We start from the raw sequence: 21,005 nt of genomic DNA on the forward strand, positions 1-21,005 counted from the left end.
TTGTATTTGATTTGCCTTTCAAGAGCAAACGTAAAATGAAATTACTATATAATAATGTAGCATCATCATGAGTGTGTTATATTACATTTAGCTGTATTACAGTTTTATTCAGGATTCTTACACACATGACTTTCACTATTTACTTCCTCTCCCAGGTGGTGACCAACCGAGACACACAGGAGACACTGCTGTGCGTGGCCTATGTGTTTGAAGTGTCCACGTCGGAACACGGGGCGCAACACCACATCTACCGCTTGGTCAAGGACTAACACCACGCCCCAGGGCAGCTCCTCTTCGCTTCTTGCCAGGAGCTGAGCTGGCTTCTTGTATAGCATCACGTTCTGCAGTGGGAAGACATGCCTTGTGAGGGACAATAGCTTTGTAGCTCACCAGTCACAGTGCCGACCCAACCCGACCTAACCTGACCTCCTCTTGCCCTTCCACACCAGTGACACCAGGAAGACATGGTGGTTCCCACCAGTGTGTGGCAGGAGGGAGTTTGTTACTCACACGGTTGTACTGGAAAGTCTGGCAGCTCATCCTCCTTCAGTTGGCATCCTCCAGAGGTGGAGCTGCCCACCACTGCACCGAATGGTAGCATAAGACACTCCCCACAGTGCAAACATGATACTCAAGCCCTGCAGGTGTCTTCGAGTGACCCAGCAACACATAGAGGCTCAGTATTGGTCACCGATGCAACATGCAGAGTTCTTGTGGTCTGATATTCAGACTTACGGCTCTGAACGACCACTGCTGCTGCCCTCATTGGCAGTGTTCCATCAGCGGCAAGAGTGTGGGTTAGCAGTGGTGGCTGAGCATAATAGCATGTACAGACAGGGAAGGCAGCTGGTGTGTGTGGGAGGAGTGGGCGGGTGTGGCCTGTCGTGTGCCAAGTGACGGATGCTTGGAGGCAACGTGGTGCCGTGCTGCCGCTGCACCAGCCAGGTCACCAACATGCAAATACCATGCAATGCCTACTGTACTTAACCAAAAAATAAACACCAGCATTCTCAAACCACATGATGCATACGATGTGACTACCCAAATATGAATAAAGTGATTGAATATTTTTGTAATTTATACTTGAGAAAATTAAATCTGTTTGCAAGTCCATGGTGAGGCATCCTTATGACAGTGTCTTTCACATCTCTATCATTGTATTATACACTGTTTCTCTCCACTTGTACAAACTATCATTGAAGGCTGTTTTGCCAAAATAAGCAGCTTCTAACGATCATTCTACACATATCGCTTCTTGTTTAATTTCTTTTATTTTATTTTAATATCTTTCTTTCTGTCTCCTGTAGTTTAGGTTTGTCAGTGTTTTTAAGAACTGTTGCTAGTGTAGCAGACGCAGGAGGGCCCCATGCTGTCCCCTTCCCCAGCGTGCGTCCCTCCTGCCCCACACATATACCGGTAGATTATTATAATTATTATTATTTCATTTCTTTGCAAGTTGTTGATGTTGTTAGGGAATTTTTTGTGATCTCAGATGTTCTTATCCAAAGGCTTTAAAAGTCAGGAGGTGAAGTTATGAATGGTAATAGTTGTGTTCCACTTCATTGTGTTGCTGTTTTAGTGCCAAGACAGACGTGGGGAGTCCTGAAGTAAGACATTTTCCTGCAGCACAGCATCACCAGTGTGCTGTGGCTTTCATTAATTTTTATACAAGTAAGCAAAGATTGCCATATTAAATGATAATTTATGCTAATTCATGCCAAGGCTTTTTCACCTAATGCTGATTTACGAGAATTTTTTTGGGTCGATAGCACACAAAGTGCCTTCATTGTTTAGCCATTCTATTCCCTACTGTCTGAGGAAGGTTACAGCTGAAGCATTTTTGTTCAATAGTTTGATAGAATGAGTCAACAGATCAAGGAGGCCCAGGTGGTGGTTGCTGGCATGTGATGAGACCTGAGACACCACCACCCAGCTAACACAAGTCCTCAGAGTGGGAAGGAAAGGCAGATTGATTATCCCAGCAACTACCTCTCTTGTCCACCAGCCCTAACCACATCCTTCAAGTCCTCCCTGGCCAGTGCAGGGCCCAGCATCCTCAGGCCACCACTGGCTGCTGTCCTGTTACACAGCTGCAAACTTTTCATGAGATCTAAAGGTGCTGTTGTTTTTGTTCATTTATGTTTTTAGTATGTTTATTTTTTATCTATTTATTGCTGTCGAGCTTTGGAAGTGTTTTATTAAGTAGTACAGTGGTGCAAATTTTTATTTTGTGACTTAGATTTTGAAGACACCAATCTTAGCATCCCAAGGCCAATATGAGAAAGTATTATCAGTCTTGTGTAGCCTGTATTCAGGAAGTGTGACTGTCCTTTGTGTGTGGTGGACTGAGACACTCTGGGTGAGAGTCAGAGCAACAGACTGAGGCCCCAAACTTATATCAGAGGCTATAATAACAGAGGCTCCTAGTGTGGCATTTTTTGGTGTATTAAAGGCTCATGTTTGAAACACTCAGTATTATTAACTAAATGAATGGTTCAGAGCCTTGGATATTCCTTCCTTGTGACAAAACGTGTATGTGTGCATAGAACGTGACACGAAGTCATGTTTACTTGTCATATTAATCCAGTGTCATCAAAAGCTAGCAATCAGAAGACATGCATTATTTTTAGTGGTTTTCTCAGTTCCATGATGTGTTTATTAAGCCTGTGTGTGGTAACAACCATCTTATCTGGCTGGTGACCAGCCCTGACTTGAGCAGCTGTTCAAAATACAGGATAAGTGAGCCTCATACTGCTGTGATAAAGGAACACAGGATAGTATCCACTCTGAGTGTAGATTGCTGTTACTGCGTGCCACAAGGAGGTTATCATACTGTAAATGCATTGCAGAATTTTATCAGTAATTATCATACCAAGGATGCAAACAGAGACAAAAATATATTATGCTAAGCATGTTATTCAAGTCATGCACTTCTAATTTCTTCCCTGCGGTGGAGGCGGCCTTCCCCGGGACAAAGGTGGAGTGTGGCTGTCCGCCCTTGGTGGCTGCAGACACATGCTAGGCCACCACTTAGCTGGGTTGAGTCTGAGTCGCAGGGTTATTGACAATGTTGATATTGTAGATATAGAGCAAAATATGATATATTATAAAGAAACAAAATAGATGTTTTGAAAAATAGGCTGTATGTTGTGGAGCATATTGTTTTATGAATTTAGATTATATGAAATAAGATCCCTGATAAGTATTTGAATTGGTATTTGACTCAGACTTAACTCAGTTAAGTCTTGGTCTAAAACTTGTCACAGAATCTGACTTTGTTGTAAAGTGTGTTTCTTGACCATTTTATGAGTTTTCAGAGTTATTGGCCGAAACATAAGTTTACCACCGTGGTAGACTGGATAAAATACCATTTTGTACAGTTGTATAAAATAGACATTTTTACGTGAATTTTCACTTTTCCTTATCCAGTTGGCTTAATCACAAAGTCTTGACTTGATATCAGGGATACAGAGGTAAGGGGCCTGGTGTACTGTTCTCATTTACACTGAGGTGGTGAAAGCTGTAGTATTTAGTATGGAGAGAGAGAGAGAGAGAGAGAGAGAGAGAGAGAGAGAGAGAGATGGTAGGCTTGAGAAGGATGTGAAAGAAGAATTGAGTGAAGTACATTATTGTATTATGTTACCTGTTTTACAATTATAGATTGCATTACATAGTATGGTGACTTTCTTTTGGAGACAGGCTGTCTGTCCCAAGTATTTGAATCACATTGGAGAAAAAAATGGAATGTCTCAACACAGACTGAGATTAATTCAAAAGACATTGTACAGTATAAGGGAGTAGTGGTACTTGTTGGATATCAAGGGCTGGGAAGAGAGAATACAGGAGCAGGAGGAAAAAGATGTGTGATGAAGAGTCAGGTAATGGGTATGATTTGGTCCTGGTCATGGTGAACACTGTTAGGGTCTGAACGGGGATATACATAACCATTGGCTTATTTAACACAGTAATGGGCTATTTATCTATTTTTGTAGTTAATTCTCGGCTTCACTCTCTGGGTGTGGAAACGCAGGAGAATGCAGGTAAACATTGGCGAAATAGCCGAAGGGTGAGGGTAAGATATGGCTGAGGTCTCCCTGTGGCCCAATATTTACGTACGTAATTCACTTTAAAAATCACCAGGAGAAAAAAAAGGCACCCAGACAGGAATGCACTACATTTTTAAATGCAACAAATACTTGAATTGCCAAAATCTAATAACGTTACCAAGCCTATTGCTTACAAAGCTAAGTTCAACGAACCGTCTGTACTTCAAACTAATGATACCACAAACATGTTATAATGTTGAGAAGGAAAGCCCAGCCTCACTACATTATATTACACTTTCTGAATACGATTTTTTTTATTTGGTTTTCAGCCAAATAAAGAAAACAGATTTTTCGTTATATAAAGATTTCTGTTTTCTATTTTGGTAGTTAAAAATTTGTAATTTTGAAAACAAATAGTTAGACTAAATCTTGAGTCATGTTTTCTTTATATATATTTCAAAGTATTATATCATGCACCAAAACATTTCTAGGTGTGCTAATTAAAAGAAAAAAAAGTAATATTTCATGGAGTGGCTTTAATGTTATTTTTTCGATAAACAAAAACACCTAAACTTGATTCCATTGTGGCTTGAAACTTGTTTTACTTTGCTAATAACAATTCGGATGTTAAAACAATGCCAACTTCATTAATAAAAGGAAAATATTATTTTCCTCACGCCAAGATTTTTTTTTTTCTTTTCTTTTTTTCTTTTTGCATATTTGGTGAGTGACTCTTCCTCCGCGCTCTCACACTCACTCTCATCCTCCTGCATCCACAGTCCTGAAAACACTTAGAAACGCATGCAAAAGCTGAGAAAATACGTTTAACCAATACTGGGACGAATTTTTACCACGAGTTTTGGCTATGATTAGACGATTTTGTTTACATTAGGAACGGTTTATGGAGGTCAGAAGATTGATAGCCAGTCTTCACTATTTTGATCCCCACATGAGTTTCTGAAGCTGTATCAAATCACCAAATAGTAAGCAAAATAAATATTAAAGCACGACATGCTACTGAAGGGGTTAAAGTGTCGTTTCTGTAGCCGCGGGAGGCGCGGGGCCGACCGGGGAGGAGTTGAGCGGATGCAAGACGGAATCACGGAGCAGGAGCGGGCGTGGGTGAGCAGGTACAAGAGCAGGACGGGAAGGATACGGGTGTGTGAGTATAATTCACCACGGTCGTCTGCTGGTCACCCAGCCCGTTTTCCCCCATTACGGAGCGAGCTCAGAGCTCATAGACCGTTTTTCGGGTAGGTAGGACTGAGACCATACCACATTCCACACACCGGAAAAGCGAGGCCACATCCCCTCGAGTTACATCCTGTACCTATTTACTGCTAGGTGAACAGGGGCTACACATTAAGAGGCTTGCCCATTTGCCTCGCCGCTTCCCGGGACTCGAAGTGTGTTGTGTATTTCACCTCGGTCGTCTGCTGGTCACCCAGCCAGTCTTCCCCATTACGGAGCGAGCTCAGAGCTCATAGATTGATCTTCGGGTAGGACTGAGACCACATCACACACAACACACACCGGGAAAGCGAGGCCACAACCCCTCGAGTTACATCCCGTACCTATTTACTGCTAGGTGAACAGGGGCTTCACATTAAGAGACTTGCCCATTTGCCACGCCGCATTCCGGGACTCGAACACGGGCCTCTCGATTGTGAGTCGAGCGTGCTAACCACTACACTACGGCTAACCACTACACTACGCAGTGTGTGTTTCACTGTTTGATCTGCTGCAGTCTCTGACGAGATAGCCAGACCAGACGTTACCCTACGGAACGAGCTCAGAGCTCATTATTTCCGATCTTCGGATAGGCCTGAGACCAGGCACACACCACACACCGGGACAACAAGGTCACAGCTCCTCGATTTACATCCCGTACCTACTCACTGCTAGGTGAACAGGGGCTACACGTGAAAGGAGACACACCCAAATATCTCCACCCGGCCGGGGAATCGAACCCCGGTCCTCTGGCTTGTGAAGCCAGCGCTCTAACCACTGAGCTACCGTGTGTGTGTGTGTGTGTGTGTAGTAATAGAAGTAGTAATAATAATTAACAGTTTATTAATACAAAAGGCAACCGAGAGGCTGAAAATATACCTTGAAAGGACGCAGTAAAAGCAAATAGTTCTAAAGTGTATGCAAAACTCCAAACGTCACTAGTCACTACTTTACTAACAGTTCGAGTTAAAAATCACGTCTGATAGACATCATTAAAAAGCCTTGTAATTATGAAGCTAAGAAGTGTAGACCTTTTCTTTCTTTTTTTTTTTTTTTTTTCTTCGATTTCCCGGTGCAAAGAGGTGTCGTATTTAATTTAGAAACAGATGTGCATAAAAGAATACGACATGAATTACTGCACATTTATATCTAAAATTCAAAACATAAGTTTAATGTTATTATTCTTACTTATTAGTGCATAGTAAGGCTATATTAACTGTATTGTAAGATAAAGCTACAAATTGTTAATTATTTTTCCAATAAGTATGAAAAATGAAAATACCAGGATGCTGCTTTCAGTTTATACATTTTATACAAGTGTTAAAAGTAATGGAAATCACTGTCACGTCCAAGGAATATACAGAGAATCCTTGGTCACGAAGATGATCAGTGGAAAAAAAGAAAAAAAAACGCTGGTAGACGTAAGACGTTTTAAAACAAGCTGTATGCATATGATTCTGAAAGTGCTCATGTACAGTACTACCTGGAAGGCTCTCCCGTATCACTCGTGGTACGTATATTACTACATGCTGGGAAGCACTGGTGTATGAACATAGATAAAGTTGGTGCAAGATGATCTCCACAAGAATATGAGGATAGATTTTTAGAGGAAAGGATGAGAGAAGGATTAAGATGGGATAAATGTCAGTCTGGCAGAGGTAGTGTGTGAAATAAGAGAGTAAAGTTCATGCAAGAACGAGATAAGAACTAAGAGGAGACTGCTGACCAGAAGAAAGAATATGAGTCTTTATCAATCCTTTGTGGGGCTCATAGTAACAATAGAGTCATATAGATGGATTAATTAGCTGGATGGGAAGAAAGGAGCGCGCGTATGAATCTTTTGATGTGGAAAAAGACGCGTCAAATCTTACAGAAAAAAATAGAAAGATTTGGATGAGAACGACAGAAGGCTGGGGATATAAACGTAGAGATTGTCATGACTATGAACTTTTTTTTTTTTTCTTTTAAGTGGCAAAGTGTTCTTAGGGATAAACTACTGCCATCAGATTTTCTGTAGTATCAAAGATGGTACCCATCATATAAAATGTGTCGATGACTTGGTTAGATAAATAAAAAGAAAGCCCAAGCCAGAGAGTAGAAACATGGCGAAACGAAGCTAGGTACATGAAAGTAAGCACTGGTGTTAGACTGCAAGCATACTAAATAGCGTCTATAAGATTCTTAATGTAAGATTTAATTAATTGATATAATACAAAATTATTTTATATCGAAAAATAAGGAAAATAGGCCTGATACAAATGACTAGCTTGAAGAGTGGATTCAGCATGGCGTCAGTGATATCCAAGGCAGGCTGTCTAGTCTTAGTATCTATATCTGAAAGTTTGTTTACGTCGGGCGTGTGGAGTGCGAAGGTAGTGCTGCTGTGTTGTTGTGTTCTTGGTGTCAGGAGTCAGGACGATGGGGGACGAGACATGGGCCAATATCCAGAGGGTCAAGAGTAACAGAGAAAGGTTCAGGGAAAAGATAAAAAAGCGGCGAGCTGAACGGGAGACTCTGCTGAGCTCCGTAGTGGGCGGCGGTGGCAGCCCTAACCCCATCATGCCCCCCACTACCCCGCCCCCGCCCCCTCCAGGTGAGTGCTATGAAAGTGTGTGCTGCCTGAACGTGGGTGGGATAGTATTACGGTAGCATTAGCGTTTTGATCCGATGGCTAGGTTAGGTTTGAAGTCATTACGTTAATTGACTCAACTGCAGACAGAACGAAACCTTTACAAAATATTGAAAACCAACCAAGAAATAACAAAATTTTAAATATACTTTTGTTTGATGCATTAACAGTGGAAGAAATAGAATAGAGAAAGAATTATGTGATCACGATTTGGAGCAGAAGATAAAGCAAGCTGCAACAATAAGACCCAACAAAAAAACAGGATTTGATGATGAAAGTGGGCACTGATACAAAGGCAGTCCCACGCCCACTACTGGACTCGACGGGACTAGATATCTTTATCGGCTGGATCTTGACATGAAAAAGCACCTTAGTTTTTTGCTCGGAAATACTTAATGTGCAGAATAGCTTCTTCCAAACACTGAGTAGTAACTCAAACTGCATGCCTGTCACTATCCATGTACTTTTTTTTCTGCATTCTTCTAAGTGTGTGTATGGTGTGCACTGAATATAATAGCTGGGGGTAGGTTAGTTGATTGGATTAGTGAATGGCTTTTTGATAGGAAACAGAGAGTAGTATTAAATGGGGCAATGTCTGAGTGGAAGGAAGTGGTTATTGTGGTACCCCAAGGATCAGTGCTAGGACCTCTTCTTGTCTTGGTGTGCATTAACAATTTAGATATAGAAATTAGTAGTAAAGTATCAAAGTTTGCAGATGATACTAAGATAGCATGTGCAGTACAGGGTGAAAAGGACAATAACAGAATACAACGAGACCTGGACAGGCTGATAGCATGGGCAGACAGGTGGCAGATGGAGTTTAATTCTAAAAAGTGTCAGGTTATGCATTTAGGTAAAGACAACACAAACTTTAGCTATGAGATGGAGGGATGTTGGCTAGAGGCAGTAGAGGAAGGAAAGGATTTAGGAGTAGTGATAGAGAGGACTATGAAATTTTCAAAGCAATGTTTAGAAGCAAGAAATAGGGCAAATAGGATCCTGGGTTTTATAAATAGAAATGTTAGTTATAAAAGTAAGGAAGTGGTGCGTAGCTTATATAATTCCTATGTTAGGCCCCATTTAGAGTATTGCATACAGGCCTGGTCACCCCATTATAGGCAGGATATCAACATGTTAGAAGCAGTTCAGAGAAGAGCAACTAGGATGATACCAGCATTAAAGCGCCTGGAGTATAGAGATAGATTAAAGGAATTAAACATGTTTTCATTTGAGAGGAGATGTATAAGAGGGATATGATAGAGTTATTTAAAATGTTCTCAGATACAAACTACATAGATGTGAGATCTTTCTTTACCTTAGAGGAGGGAAATAGGACTAGAAATCATGGCAGGAAGATTAGAAAGCAAGGCTGCAGGTTAGATATAAGAAAATATTTCTTTAGTCATAGGGTGGTAGACTTCTGGAATGCATTGCCAGAGAGGGTTGTAAATAGCACTAGTTTGACAATGTTTAAAAACAGATTAGATAAGCACTTAAATTTATTAGATTTATAATTATGTATAGCACTGCATGATAGTTTTTATAAGAAATTTACTATAGTTAAACAAGACATGATCCCCTTGTATGGGGATCACAGATTGTAGAGGATTTCGCTGCAGGATTTAGCCCTGTTAATGGGCCAAATATTTAGAATTAGTATATAATGTATTGTGTACTTGTAAGTGTATCTTTAAGTACTGATGACGAGGTCGCTGTGCGACTGATACAGGATAACCTAGATGGGCCCTGGTGGCCCTTTGTTATCCTATTATTTATGTTATGTTATGTTATGTTACTTTTTCAGCCTTATTGTTGCCCTTGTCTGTGAAAGATATAACAAAGAAAAGAAGCAAATACAATACATACTTTCATTCTTCTGTATTTCATTCAAAATTCTCAGCAAACTTGTGTATGTGCTGGGAAAGTGGAGCCTCAGGATAGGAGAAAACAAAGATCCAGCTTCACATTATTCTTAGGGATGAGGACGGGAGATATTTGTTCCTTAACTTTGCTATCTGTTGGTCTCTTGTCCACATGACAGAAAAGAGGATCTGTAAACTATATTCAACTAAACCCTTCACCTCTTAACTTGTGGCAATCTGCTCCCCCACTAATACCCTCCATGTATTTCAATACTAATTCCAAGTCAGTGTTATGATAATGGAGACACTCCTTTTAAAGTCACACTAAGGACTTCTAACTTCCTTCTGTCTTGACTGCTGAGACACTGATATTATATTGTCAAGGCTTTGTAAAATTACTATAAACCTTTAGTGAATGCTGGTGATGGGTTGGCTGAAGCAGTGGTCTTGTGGGAGTCGTCAGACCATGTATTTACAGTAGATGCTTGATTGTAATGGGTATTGATCTGTGCAGCCACTGCCTCCAATGGAAGTGAGGACTGGAGTCTAGAGTGTGCCTTGCTGGAGTGCCTGAATGGGGCAGTGCCTCCTGTGCCTGCCGCTCACCTCACCCTCACCCTCACCAACAAACTGGCCAAGAATATTGAGGCAAAGGACATTGACAACCTACTACAAAAATTTGCCTACAAGGAGCTCATAAGGTGAGTGGCTACTTGTCTTTCAATTTCACCTCTACTATTCATCATCTCAAAATGGCCATACTATCCCAGTTTATTGATGATAAACATGTTTAATCCTTGACCAAGCAATCATGAGGCCTTTTTATAACTTTGTTGTGAAGTTAAAGATTATATTTATGTGCAGTATAACTCAAGATGGAGGGGAAGGTCACACCACCATCACGGTGACAGCAGTGCAGCACAGCAGAGTGACAGCTGTCTTGGGTGCAGAACACAAGGAGAAGAGATCCCACAGTGTGTCTTCCCAGCAAGGTAATGCCTGCCATGCACTAACCTTATGTGTAGCTACTTTGAATAGCATACTGAATGTAATGGTGTAATATTAATCATTGAAACTGAATGGATGGCTAACTTATGTTGAATTTTAAACTTAGTTCCTCATATTGGGGATAACATTTAATAGTTTTGGAGTTTTTCATTATGAGAATTTGAGTAATTGTATTACATGTATTTCTTTGTTAATAAGTGTCTTGTATGGAAGCTAAATAGAATTGAAAAATACCTAGTCAAGAGAAATTGCTATTTTGGGTACTTTTGATTTTTGTGGTGTCTCCTTAGTGAGCCATATTACTCTTGATATCCCATCCTTCTGCAGAAGAGAATCCTCCAGCAGGGAACAGTGCCAGCACCTCAGAGGAGCCGCCCTCTAAGCTGCCACGCCAGACAAAGAAAGTAATAAATGACAAAGAGAAGAGGAAAGATAGACAAGAGGATGATGTTATGGTATTGTCTTATTGATAAGCCCAAAGTTTTCTGTTATCTTGAATATTGTTGTTGGTGAATGATTAAGTTAGAAAACCATTAGACTGATGACTGATCAGTGAAGTGATAATACATATTTTGTAGCTGCAGAAATTGCTCTTTGTTGAACCCTTCAAGTTCTCAAGTTACTCTATCCTGCCTTTCCCAGAGCCTGCTGTCAGTCCAGAGCATTCGGGAACGTGAAACCAAGAAGGTTGGAGAGGAGATCATGGAACTGTTAAGTAAACCCACAGCCAAGGAACAGAGCATTGCCCAGCGCTTTAGGTCCCAAGGAGGCAAGTGTCATGGGCTGTGTGAACTTAGTTTGGTGATAATACTTCATAAAATATTAACAACAGAGGTGAAAGTGCATGCTGATTTGTTTATTCTTTTTTATTTATTTATTTATATATTTATTTTTTGAGTACTCAAAATGATTATTGAATTACTAATTGTCTTGTGGCATTGCAGGGGCCAAGGTGCAGGAGTTTTGTCCTCATGGCACGAAGGAAGAGTGTGAACGGACAACAAAGAAGGGAGGGCTGCAGTGTGGCCGCCTTCACTTCCGCAAGATTATCCAGAAGCATACGGATGAGTCTCTTGGTGACTGTTCCTTCCTTAACACCTGTTTCCACATGGACACCTGCAGGTCAGCCTCACTAGCTTCCCTTTGCTAGACTTGTGTTCTAGCTGTCATCTTGAAGGTGCTCAATGTCATCTCCCATTCTTCTATTCTCAGGTACGTCCACTATGAAGTTGATTACACGGGAGTAAGTGAGCAACAGCAGCAGCAGCAGCAGCAGCAACAACAGCAGGAGCAGCCATCCTCCTTGATGGCACCACTGGAACGCCCCCGGCAGGATGAGCGTACCATTCTCTTCCCCCCACAGTGGATCCAGTGTGACCTCAGGTTCCTGGACATGTCCATATTAGGTACTGTGTTAAGGGTGTTGTCTGTTGGCTTGCTTTGAGTGTTACTGTACATGAGGGTGTATACACATGCTTGTGTATGTGATTATAAATGTGTATGTTTGCATGTTGATACATTTCTTGGCTATATCTCTTTACAAGAAGATTGTTGAAATAGTATCCTATCTTAGAGTGAGCAAAAAAAGAGGTAGCTTTCCTGTTGAATTTTAACTTTGTGACTCCATTCCACACTCACAAATCTTCATTGTTTCCTCTGCTGGTAATATTTCTGGAAGTTATGTTTTGAAATGTCTAGCAGGTACTTTGTCATGTTCAGTGTGATGCCACCTCAGCTCTCTAATCAGAACTCTTAAGTGCATCTTCATCTTAGGAAACAGCCAATGGTGAGTAGTCATCTTTACAGCCAATCAGTCTTGTGATGCTAACCTCCAAGCTCATCAGTGTGAATGATGTGCTGGTCTTCATGGAAATTATTTTCATACCAGACTGATGATGCCAATAAGGTAGATGTCTGTGTCCCATCCACAGGAAAATTTGCAGTGATCATGGCTGATCCACCATGGGATATTCACATGGAACTTCCCTACGGCACCATGTCTGATGATGAGATGAGGCAGCTCAACATTCCCATCATGCAGGATGAGGGACTCATCTTCCTGTGGGTGACTGGCAGGTTAGTGCTAATAGATACTTCTGATTTTCAGATATTTGCTTTTCACTACAAGTTTCTCCTTTTTACATTTGGTTCTCTGAGATATACTAAACAAATCTGTGGTCACATTTTTTTCATTTAGGCTTAGTAAGAATTTTGGCAATTTTTTTTTTTTTATTTGTCACAATTTTCAGATATGGAAAACTGTATCTAGTTTTTATACTTTTTCACTGCAAGATCCTTCTTTTGACATTTGATTTCCTGAGATATACCAAGTGTATCTGTGGTCACACATTTTTCATTTAGGTCTTACAAAAATTGTTGGGGGGAAAGGGGTAGAATAGAAATACAGTAGTGGACAGGTTGGCATAGTTTGGCATATCTTTTGGAACCATTTAGCATATTTTGGTGGAAAAAATATGGCAACCCTGTCATCAACTATTCAGGACCCATACACATTAGAATTGACTGAAACCAGACTAAAGTAGCTTCTATCCAATTAATCCATCCCAATCTCTCTCTCCCATCATGTCATATATGATATAATGATAATTGTGTGTGTGTGTGTGCGTGCATGTGTGTGTGTGTTTGACAGTTATTGATGGAAGCCAAAATTCTGGACATTTGAGCAATTTTCAGAAATCCTCCCTGACACAGATTTCAGCACATGAATTCCAGACATGTCTAGGAAAATCCAGACATATGTCAACCCTACTCTTGACAAACAGTGTGGTCGTTGCAGGTGGTGGTGACATATGGTGTGTTTCAGGGCAATGGAGTTAGGACGGGAGTGTCTCAAGTTGTGGGGTTATGAGCGAGTGGACGAAATCATCTGGGTCAAGACCAACCAGCTGCAGAGGATCATTCGTACTGGCAGGACGGGTCACTGGCTCAACCATGGCAAGGAACACTGCCTGGTGAGACATAGATGCTTGTTGTAACTTTGTATCTTTCGGAACTTGATAAAACTTAGTGTCAAGGCCAGATTATTTGTTTTTTTCTTTTCTTTTCTTATACCAATCAAGAATATGATTTAAAGAAATAAAAATACAAATAAAATGGTTACATAGTATACAACATTCATTCATAGTAATTTGCATAGTCAGCCAAGATTTTTAACTTAGCAAGGAATATTGTCATTGAGTGTGTATGAAAGTGGTGAAAATTCAGAGCCAACAACATTGCAAACTATTATGACCCATAATGCCAGCTCTATGTTTTCTGCCTTGGGTTTTATTTTAAAATCAATGAAATGATGTTGATCATTAAATATATCCTCTTTTATTTTGTTTTCAGGTTGGCATGAAGGGCAATCCAAAGATAAATCGTGGTCTAGATGGCGATGTAATTGTAGCTGAGGTTCGTGCCACCAGCCACAAACCAGATGAGATCTATGGCATCATTGAGCGCCTGTCTCCTGGCACACGCAAGCTGGAACTCTTTGGCCGTCCTCACAATGTCCAGCCAAACTGGTAAGCTTAGAGGCACAGTGAATTTATTATAGTGATGCAATTTTTTTCTTAAGTAACTCCAAAGTAAATAGTGTGACACATGATGATGAGTTGTTTGTATCATTCAAAATATTCATATCTCACTTCTTTCTGTTTACCTAAAAGATTTATGAGCAATCTAATATTAATGTTTGAACTTTTTATACTGCCAGGGTGACTCTAGGCAACCAGCTGGAAGGTGTCAATCTGCTTGAGGAAGATCTGGTGAAAGCTTTCAAAGAACGGTACCCTGATGGTATCTGCCGCAAGCCCTCTCCTTAGGATGATGGCAGAATTGTCACATTGTTGATGACTATATTAATTCATTGGTATTGTATATCAGTGACAGGGAAAACAACACTATTTTACTCACTATAGACATTGTGCTTATTCAAGAGCAAAATTATGTGTTTTAAAATTGTTTTTTTATTTTTTTCAGTTCTTGAGAATTAATTAATTGCTTTTACTGTAATTAAGATCATCCATCATTTGTCACTATTGATAACTGAGTCACTTACATATTCACTTTCCTATGAATAATAGTATTCATCTCAGTTTGTACATTCAAAGAGCTGTGTACTTTTATGATGTCTGAAATAGTTATATACTTTTTATTACAAACTAAATTGTTTTATAGATGTAGAATTATTGTTGATATGATATCCGTAAAGATAAATCATTTAAATTTTCTCTATGTTCTTTAGAATTTAACCTGATACTTAAAGGGTGCAGGAGACAGTGCCAACATGCAGGCACACATGTTTTCAGAACATTCCACAACCATTCTCTATCTTTTCACTCAAACCATGAATATCCAGTACAGTACAGTACAGGGCACAACAACATATTTACTAAGCCATGTTGTCATGTGTCTTGGTGTCCAGATGAATGATGATGCCACCTTTCAGCAGTACATCTTGGAAACAATCATCAAGCCTGGCGGATGGTAGGTTGGGTCCTCCGTATCTTCACGTCAAGGGAGAAAGACGTCATGCTGGCACTGAGGAAGGCTCTCATTCAAGCAGTCCTTGACTAGTACAGCCAGCTCTGGCTATCCCACAAAAAGGGTAACATGCAAGAGCTGGAGTTGGTACAGAGGGCCTTTACTAGGAAAATGAAAGGCATGAAAGAGTAGAATTATTTGCAGAGACTGCCAAAGCTGGGGCTATGTTCCCAACAGAGGAGAAAAGACAAATATATGTGTGAAAGATATTGGAGGAACAAGTGCCTCACCCCACCACTGTGCTACTGAAATCTAAGAACAGTGAGCACTCAGGTCGCTCATGTGAAAGACAAGCTCTCCTTTCTACAAGCCCAGGGAGAGTGAAGACCCTCTTTGCCTCCAGTCTTTCACACAGTGTCCCCAGACTCTTCAATACACTCCCCAAAAATGTCATATACCACTGGCTGCTCAGTGTCCAGATTCGAGAAGGAACTGGACAACTCATTGCAAATGCTGCCAGATGAAGCTCCCGTCCCAGACTAGTCCCAGGCTACAAAGCTCACTGCAGGGCAGCCTCTATCTCTGTGCCTGACAAGATGGTTCTCCTGAAGGTTGACTCTCGGACTGGCAGCGACGGTGGACCATCATAGCTGTGAGGAAGACCCTCTAGCTTCAACTAAGTAAACCAAGTAAAGTATAGTACCATATAGAGTTTGATAAATGTCGGAGGCAGAAGTTATGAAAGACCGATGAAAGCTGTGAGCAAAGTTTTTTACAAGATTGCTTGTGGGCAAGATTAAGGGAATGCCCGAATTTAATTATAAACTCTCTCTCTCTCTCTCTCTCTCTCTCTCTCTCTCTCTCTCTCTCTCTCTCTTTCTGTGTAATATACAATGTAGAAATAATCAAAGATGAAAAGTGATGATTGATTCTCTCTCTCTCTCTCTCTCTCTCTCTCTCTCTCTCTCATATATATATATATATATATATATATATATATATATATATATATATATATATATATATATATATATGTATAAATAGTAACACCGTTGCAAAGAAATTCATGACGTTACGTCTACTCTCTCTCTCTCTCTCTCTCTCTCTCTCTCTCTCTCTCTCTCTCTCTCTCTCTGTGTAATATACAATGTAGAAATAATCAAAGAAGAAAAGTGATGATTAATACTCTCTCTCTCTCTCTCTCTCTCTCTCTCTCTCTCTCTCTCTCTCTGGGTCAGAGGATGAGAGGAACTCAGTGTGGATTGATTGATTGATACATTTATTGTTGAATTAATAAATAATTACAACAAAGGAGGAAGATGGGCCTTGCCACCCACCCCCTGGGCAAAGACTTAAGGTTAAAGTATCACAAAAATAACTCTGGACAGTATACACAACAAGAATACAAGTATTTCAATAAATAAATGCACATATTGCACACCTTATTGCCTAAGACATCCTCCAGTCTTGGCTGCGTGAAGACAAAGAATGAGAAGATAAGCATGGTGAGTCAGTGGGTAGATCGGCTAGGAAGTGCAGCAAGGATGAGAGCGAGTAAATATGACGTGCTGCGAGAAGTTTGGAAGAGCGTGGCTGTTCCGAGCATTATGTATGGTATAGATGTGATTGCATGGAATGAAAGTGAACTAGAAAAGTTAGAAATAGGGCAGAATAGAGTTGCAAGAAGGGCACTTAATGCACCTAGATATGCAGCAGTAGAGGCTCTTAAGGGAGACATGGGTTGGAGCACTTTTAGAGAAAGGTATGTAAAAGCGATCCTACGGTATAAGGCTAGGTTAGAGCGAATGAATGATGTTAGAACAGTGAGAAAAGTGTTTCTGTGGAATGTCAGGAGTAGCAAGTGGGGGAAAAAGTGTGTCAGGATGGTGGTGAAGAGTGGTCTAATAGCTAGTTGGGGTTTTCAGCAGGTAGAAGGAAGGCACTTAGAGAAGGACTGGAGTATGATAGTTAGAAATGGAGAGGGTAGAGAATGGGGTGTAAGGAAGTGGAGGAGTGAGATAGACACAGGGTTGCCAGGTGGTTCCAACATTTTGTGGCATTAATTTGGGTTAATTTTGGCATTTGGCAACACTAATGCCCAAGTTGGCAAACATTTTGGCAATAAAATTATATATATATATATATATATATATATATATATATATATATATATATATATATATATATATATATATATAGAGAGAGAGAGAGAGAGAGAGAGAGAGAGAGAGAGAGAGAGAGAGAGAGAGAGAGAGAGAGAGAGAGAGAGAGAGAGAGAGAGAGAGTTACATTACAATGGAAGAATATTCTTCTACTTCATCTCTATGAAAACGAAGAATTTTTATCAATGTAAAACCAATAAATTGGAAATAAGTAACTACATACCAGTCTTAAAAAGTAAGGGATAAAGTCTAGACATGTGTCCAGACACCTTTTTTGAAAATTATTAAGTCATAGGCAGGAGGAACAAAACTAAATAATTTCTTATTCCAGGAATTAGGCAATTCTCCATCAATGTGAAACCTTTTACCATCTTCATCCACATCAAAACTAGGTTAATCATACATATACTAACATAAAAAAAAATCTGTATAAATAAAGTTTAATTCCTTCCAGTATCCAGCCAAATTTATCTGACATCTTATCTCAAAAGACAATGGAACAAAAAATAAACTAAAATATATATTAGAAAATAAAAGCTGTATTCCTTCTAATATCCAGAAAACATACAATATAATTGCTGCATAAGACACTGGAACAAAAATTGACTCATATTATTTGGTAGGTATTTCAACAAAAATATATTATATAAATCAAATAAAGCTTGATTCTTTCCATTATGTAGCAAAATTTATAAAAACATTTCATAAGACACTTAACTAAAATGTATTATAGAAATATCCTCTGTGTGCTTTACATACTCAGTCACCTTTAGAGCATGAAATTATCATCATCCATATCAAGATGGTCAAGTATCCCTTCTACCTGTTCTTCTTGTGTTTGATCTTGTGGCTTATTATACATACTTACATTGAATTTTTGTAGCATGTCTTCTGTCACTGTGAAATTTCTGCAACATGAGTTATTTGTTATTAAATGAGATTTTATCATCAGAATGCTGTTCAAAAGGTCACAGCTAATTTTGTTTCTTAATTTACTTTTCACAATTGTGACATGGCTGAACATTCTTTCTACAAATGCATTTGATATAGGCAAAGCCAAAGCAGACAAAACTAAACTTGCAAGATCTCGAAAGCAAGGTGAGCCAATGGCATTTGTGTGATTGTATATATAACACCAAAAGGCATTCATGTCATTGAGATCAACATCATATGCTCTCCAATCAATTATCCTGATGTTCATATACTGAGATTCAATTTTATCTAAATCAACATTACGTGAATCAAAGTCCTCCAGATTTAAATCAGAAAATCTTACATATTTAGTCTGTGAAAGCAGTGTAGCTGGATGGAAAGACTTCAGAGTACTGTAAAAACCCAAACTTTCAGGAAATCTCTTAGCAACTTGATTGACTGCAGTGATGAGGAACTTTAAGCATCTTACTTTTATGTCATGCACTTTTTCCTGTGACAAATTTGACTGGTTAAGTTCTTGGTAAAACTTTGCACCAAACTGAATATCTTTAAGGTCCTTTACATGGGAATCATCAATCTGCTCATGTCTGTTAACAAACTCTGGTTTACATACCCTACTTCTCAATGACCTATAGAAAGTGTTAAGATCATCAAACAGCTGACATTGGTTAGCATTGGTATGCTGAAATAATACATTCATTTGCTCAAACTCATTAACAAGTGGTAAGGCAAAAGTTAGATACAAAAGATTAGATCTTTCATTTAACATTTCTAACACAAGCCTGCTTGCATAGCTTTTTAGATAATTGACTGATCTGAAATAAGCTACAAGTTCATGCCACTGGGTAAGAATGGAGAAAATCACCTTCCCTGTTACCAGCCATCGTGTGTCTGATGGAGTAACAAACTTACTTGGGTGTAGGTTTGGCAAGTTGCTATTCATTACATGAAATAATTGTTCATAGTCACCTCTCCTCTCACTGCTAAATTTAAACCACTTAGATATTTCACTAAGTAGAAATCCAAGATTGGAGGGAAGTTCAGAAAATGCATATTTAGCACAAAGGCTTAAGCTATGACATATACATTTGACCAGTTTACAATAAGGAGAAAAGTCTTTGATTTTTGTGAAAACTGAGTTATTAACTCCACATAGATTTGATGCACCATCTGTTCCTAGTCCTACTATGTTACTCAAGGGAACATTGTGTTCATCAAAAAAGGCCTGTATCTCAGAAAAGAGTGAGAGAGAGGTGGTGGAAGAAACTGGTATGAGAGACAAAAACTGTGTGTCTATAGTTGCAGAATTGTCATTGAAATATTTTACACACATACACAAATGCTTTGACACTGACACATCAGTAGACTGTGTTATATTCAAACTTCTGCTGCTTCATTTACTTGCCACTGAAATGAGTTTCCGCCATGTTAAAACCCCTTATTTCCACAGTACCCTTACCCTGCTAGCCATAGAAGTGCATATTATACAGAAACAGAGGAAGTAGTAGTTGTAAAGATTTACCGATTTTTTAAGTTATACTACATATACTGTAGCAAGACATGGCTGGTCCCCATGGATGGGGATTAAAATAGCTGAGAAGTTGCATGTAGGACTGAGCCCTGTTGACGGGTCATACATATAGAATTAGCAGCATGTGTTGTAGCAGTGTATGTAGTGTTTAATGCATGTATTAAATTAGAATGTAATGACGAGGTCACTCTGTGACTGACAAGGGATAACCTCGATGGGTCCTAGTGCCCCTTTGTTATCCTTAATTATATGTTATGTTATGTTAACAATCTTGGGCGCTTGTGGGGAACCAAAAGAACCTCTAACTTACGCTTATGCAAGTCCATCCATGGCTTCTTAGTTCCCTTGGGCATGATGATAAATTTATAAGCCAAGGAATAGCATAGCCGTGGCTCCAAAGCCTGCTGGTAGCCCGCCAGACGAGTGTTTTTGTTTACAGTGCCGTGAAGTTCTTAAATATCACTATAGAAAACGGCAATTTTTTAACCCAGGCTATTTAATTTACCATCTTGGATAAGAGTGAAATAAAAATCTCCACCGATTCCATGAGGGGGGAAAAAACTATGCAGATTTGATAGGAAATTATAAACATTTCTCAAAATATGGCATTTTTATGGCAAAACTACAAAAATGCCATAAGAATTTGGCAGTTTTTTAAGAGATAGCCATTTTATGGCACAGTTTGCCAAATTTGGCACCACCTGGCAACCCTGGATAGACAGAGTAGTGAAAGGTGTGGGACTGACTGGAGGAATAGGATTGAGCAAAAGAGTACCTTGGAATGGTATAGAGAGAAAGGGGCCCCAATGTATGAAAAGTGGTGTGATGGAAGCCTGGGTGGGGACCTTCTCTTCCGAGCTAGGGCACAGTGCATGGATGTGAATGCAAGGAATTATAGATGGTCTGAGTCCCGCAGCAAAGTGTGCCAGATGTGTGACGTGGGAGAGGATGAGATGGTGGAGCATGTGGTGCTGGAGTGTGTGAAGTATGCCAAAGACAGGTATGAAATGATGCAAGTGGTGCTGAGGGAGCTGGGGCATGACAGAGTGGAGATGACAGGAAGGGAATGGATGGTGGTGCTGCTGGGACTCTGTGGGGAGACGAATGAAAGGGTGA

At 39.8% G+C, this 21,005-nt stretch overlaps 2 protein-coding genes across 5 annotated transcripts in view; both read left to right on the forward strand.

The window, feature by feature from the left end:
* The window catches only part of LOC123500162 (transcriptional enhancer factor TEF-1-like), a 121,512-nt gene extending 118,110 nt beyond the window's left edge, over nt 1–3,402 (forward strand). For all 4 annotated transcript variants that reach the window (XM_045248856.1, XM_045248857.1, XM_045248860.1 and 1 more), the window contains one exon: nt 156–3,402. In XM_045248856.1, the coding sequence (XP_045104791.1) occupies nt 156–269 (114 nt within the window). In that variant the 3' untranslated portion in view covers nt 270–3,402. The remainder of the gene's footprint in view (nt 1–155) is intronic.
* Nucleotides 3,403–7,601: 4,199 nt separating this feature from the next.
* LOC123500161 (N6-adenosine-methyltransferase catalytic subunit-like) lies at nt 7,602–15,010 on the forward strand. The gene is made up of 11 exons (XM_045248855.1): nt 7,602–7,869; nt 10,282–10,468; nt 10,632–10,759; nt 11,103–11,230; nt 11,418–11,544; nt 11,720–11,897; nt 11,988–12,181; nt 12,707–12,851; nt 13,600–13,747; nt 14,127–14,302; nt 14,494–15,010. Exons 1-11 carry the CDS (start codon nt 7,695–7,697, stop codon nt 14,600–14,602), a joined length of 1,695 nt encoding a protein of 564 aa, XP_045104790.1. The 5' UTR covers nt 7,602–7,694; the 3' UTR covers nt 14,603–15,010.
* Nucleotides 15,011–21,005: the final 5,995 nt, after the last annotated feature.

Source organism: Portunus trituberculatus, chromosome 50 (genome assembly GCF_017591435.1).
Source record: "Portunus trituberculatus isolate SZX2019 chromosome 50, ASM1759143v1, whole genome shotgun sequence".
Lineage (NCBI taxonomy): Eukaryota > Metazoa > Arthropoda > Malacostraca > Decapoda > Portunidae > Portunus > Portunus trituberculatus.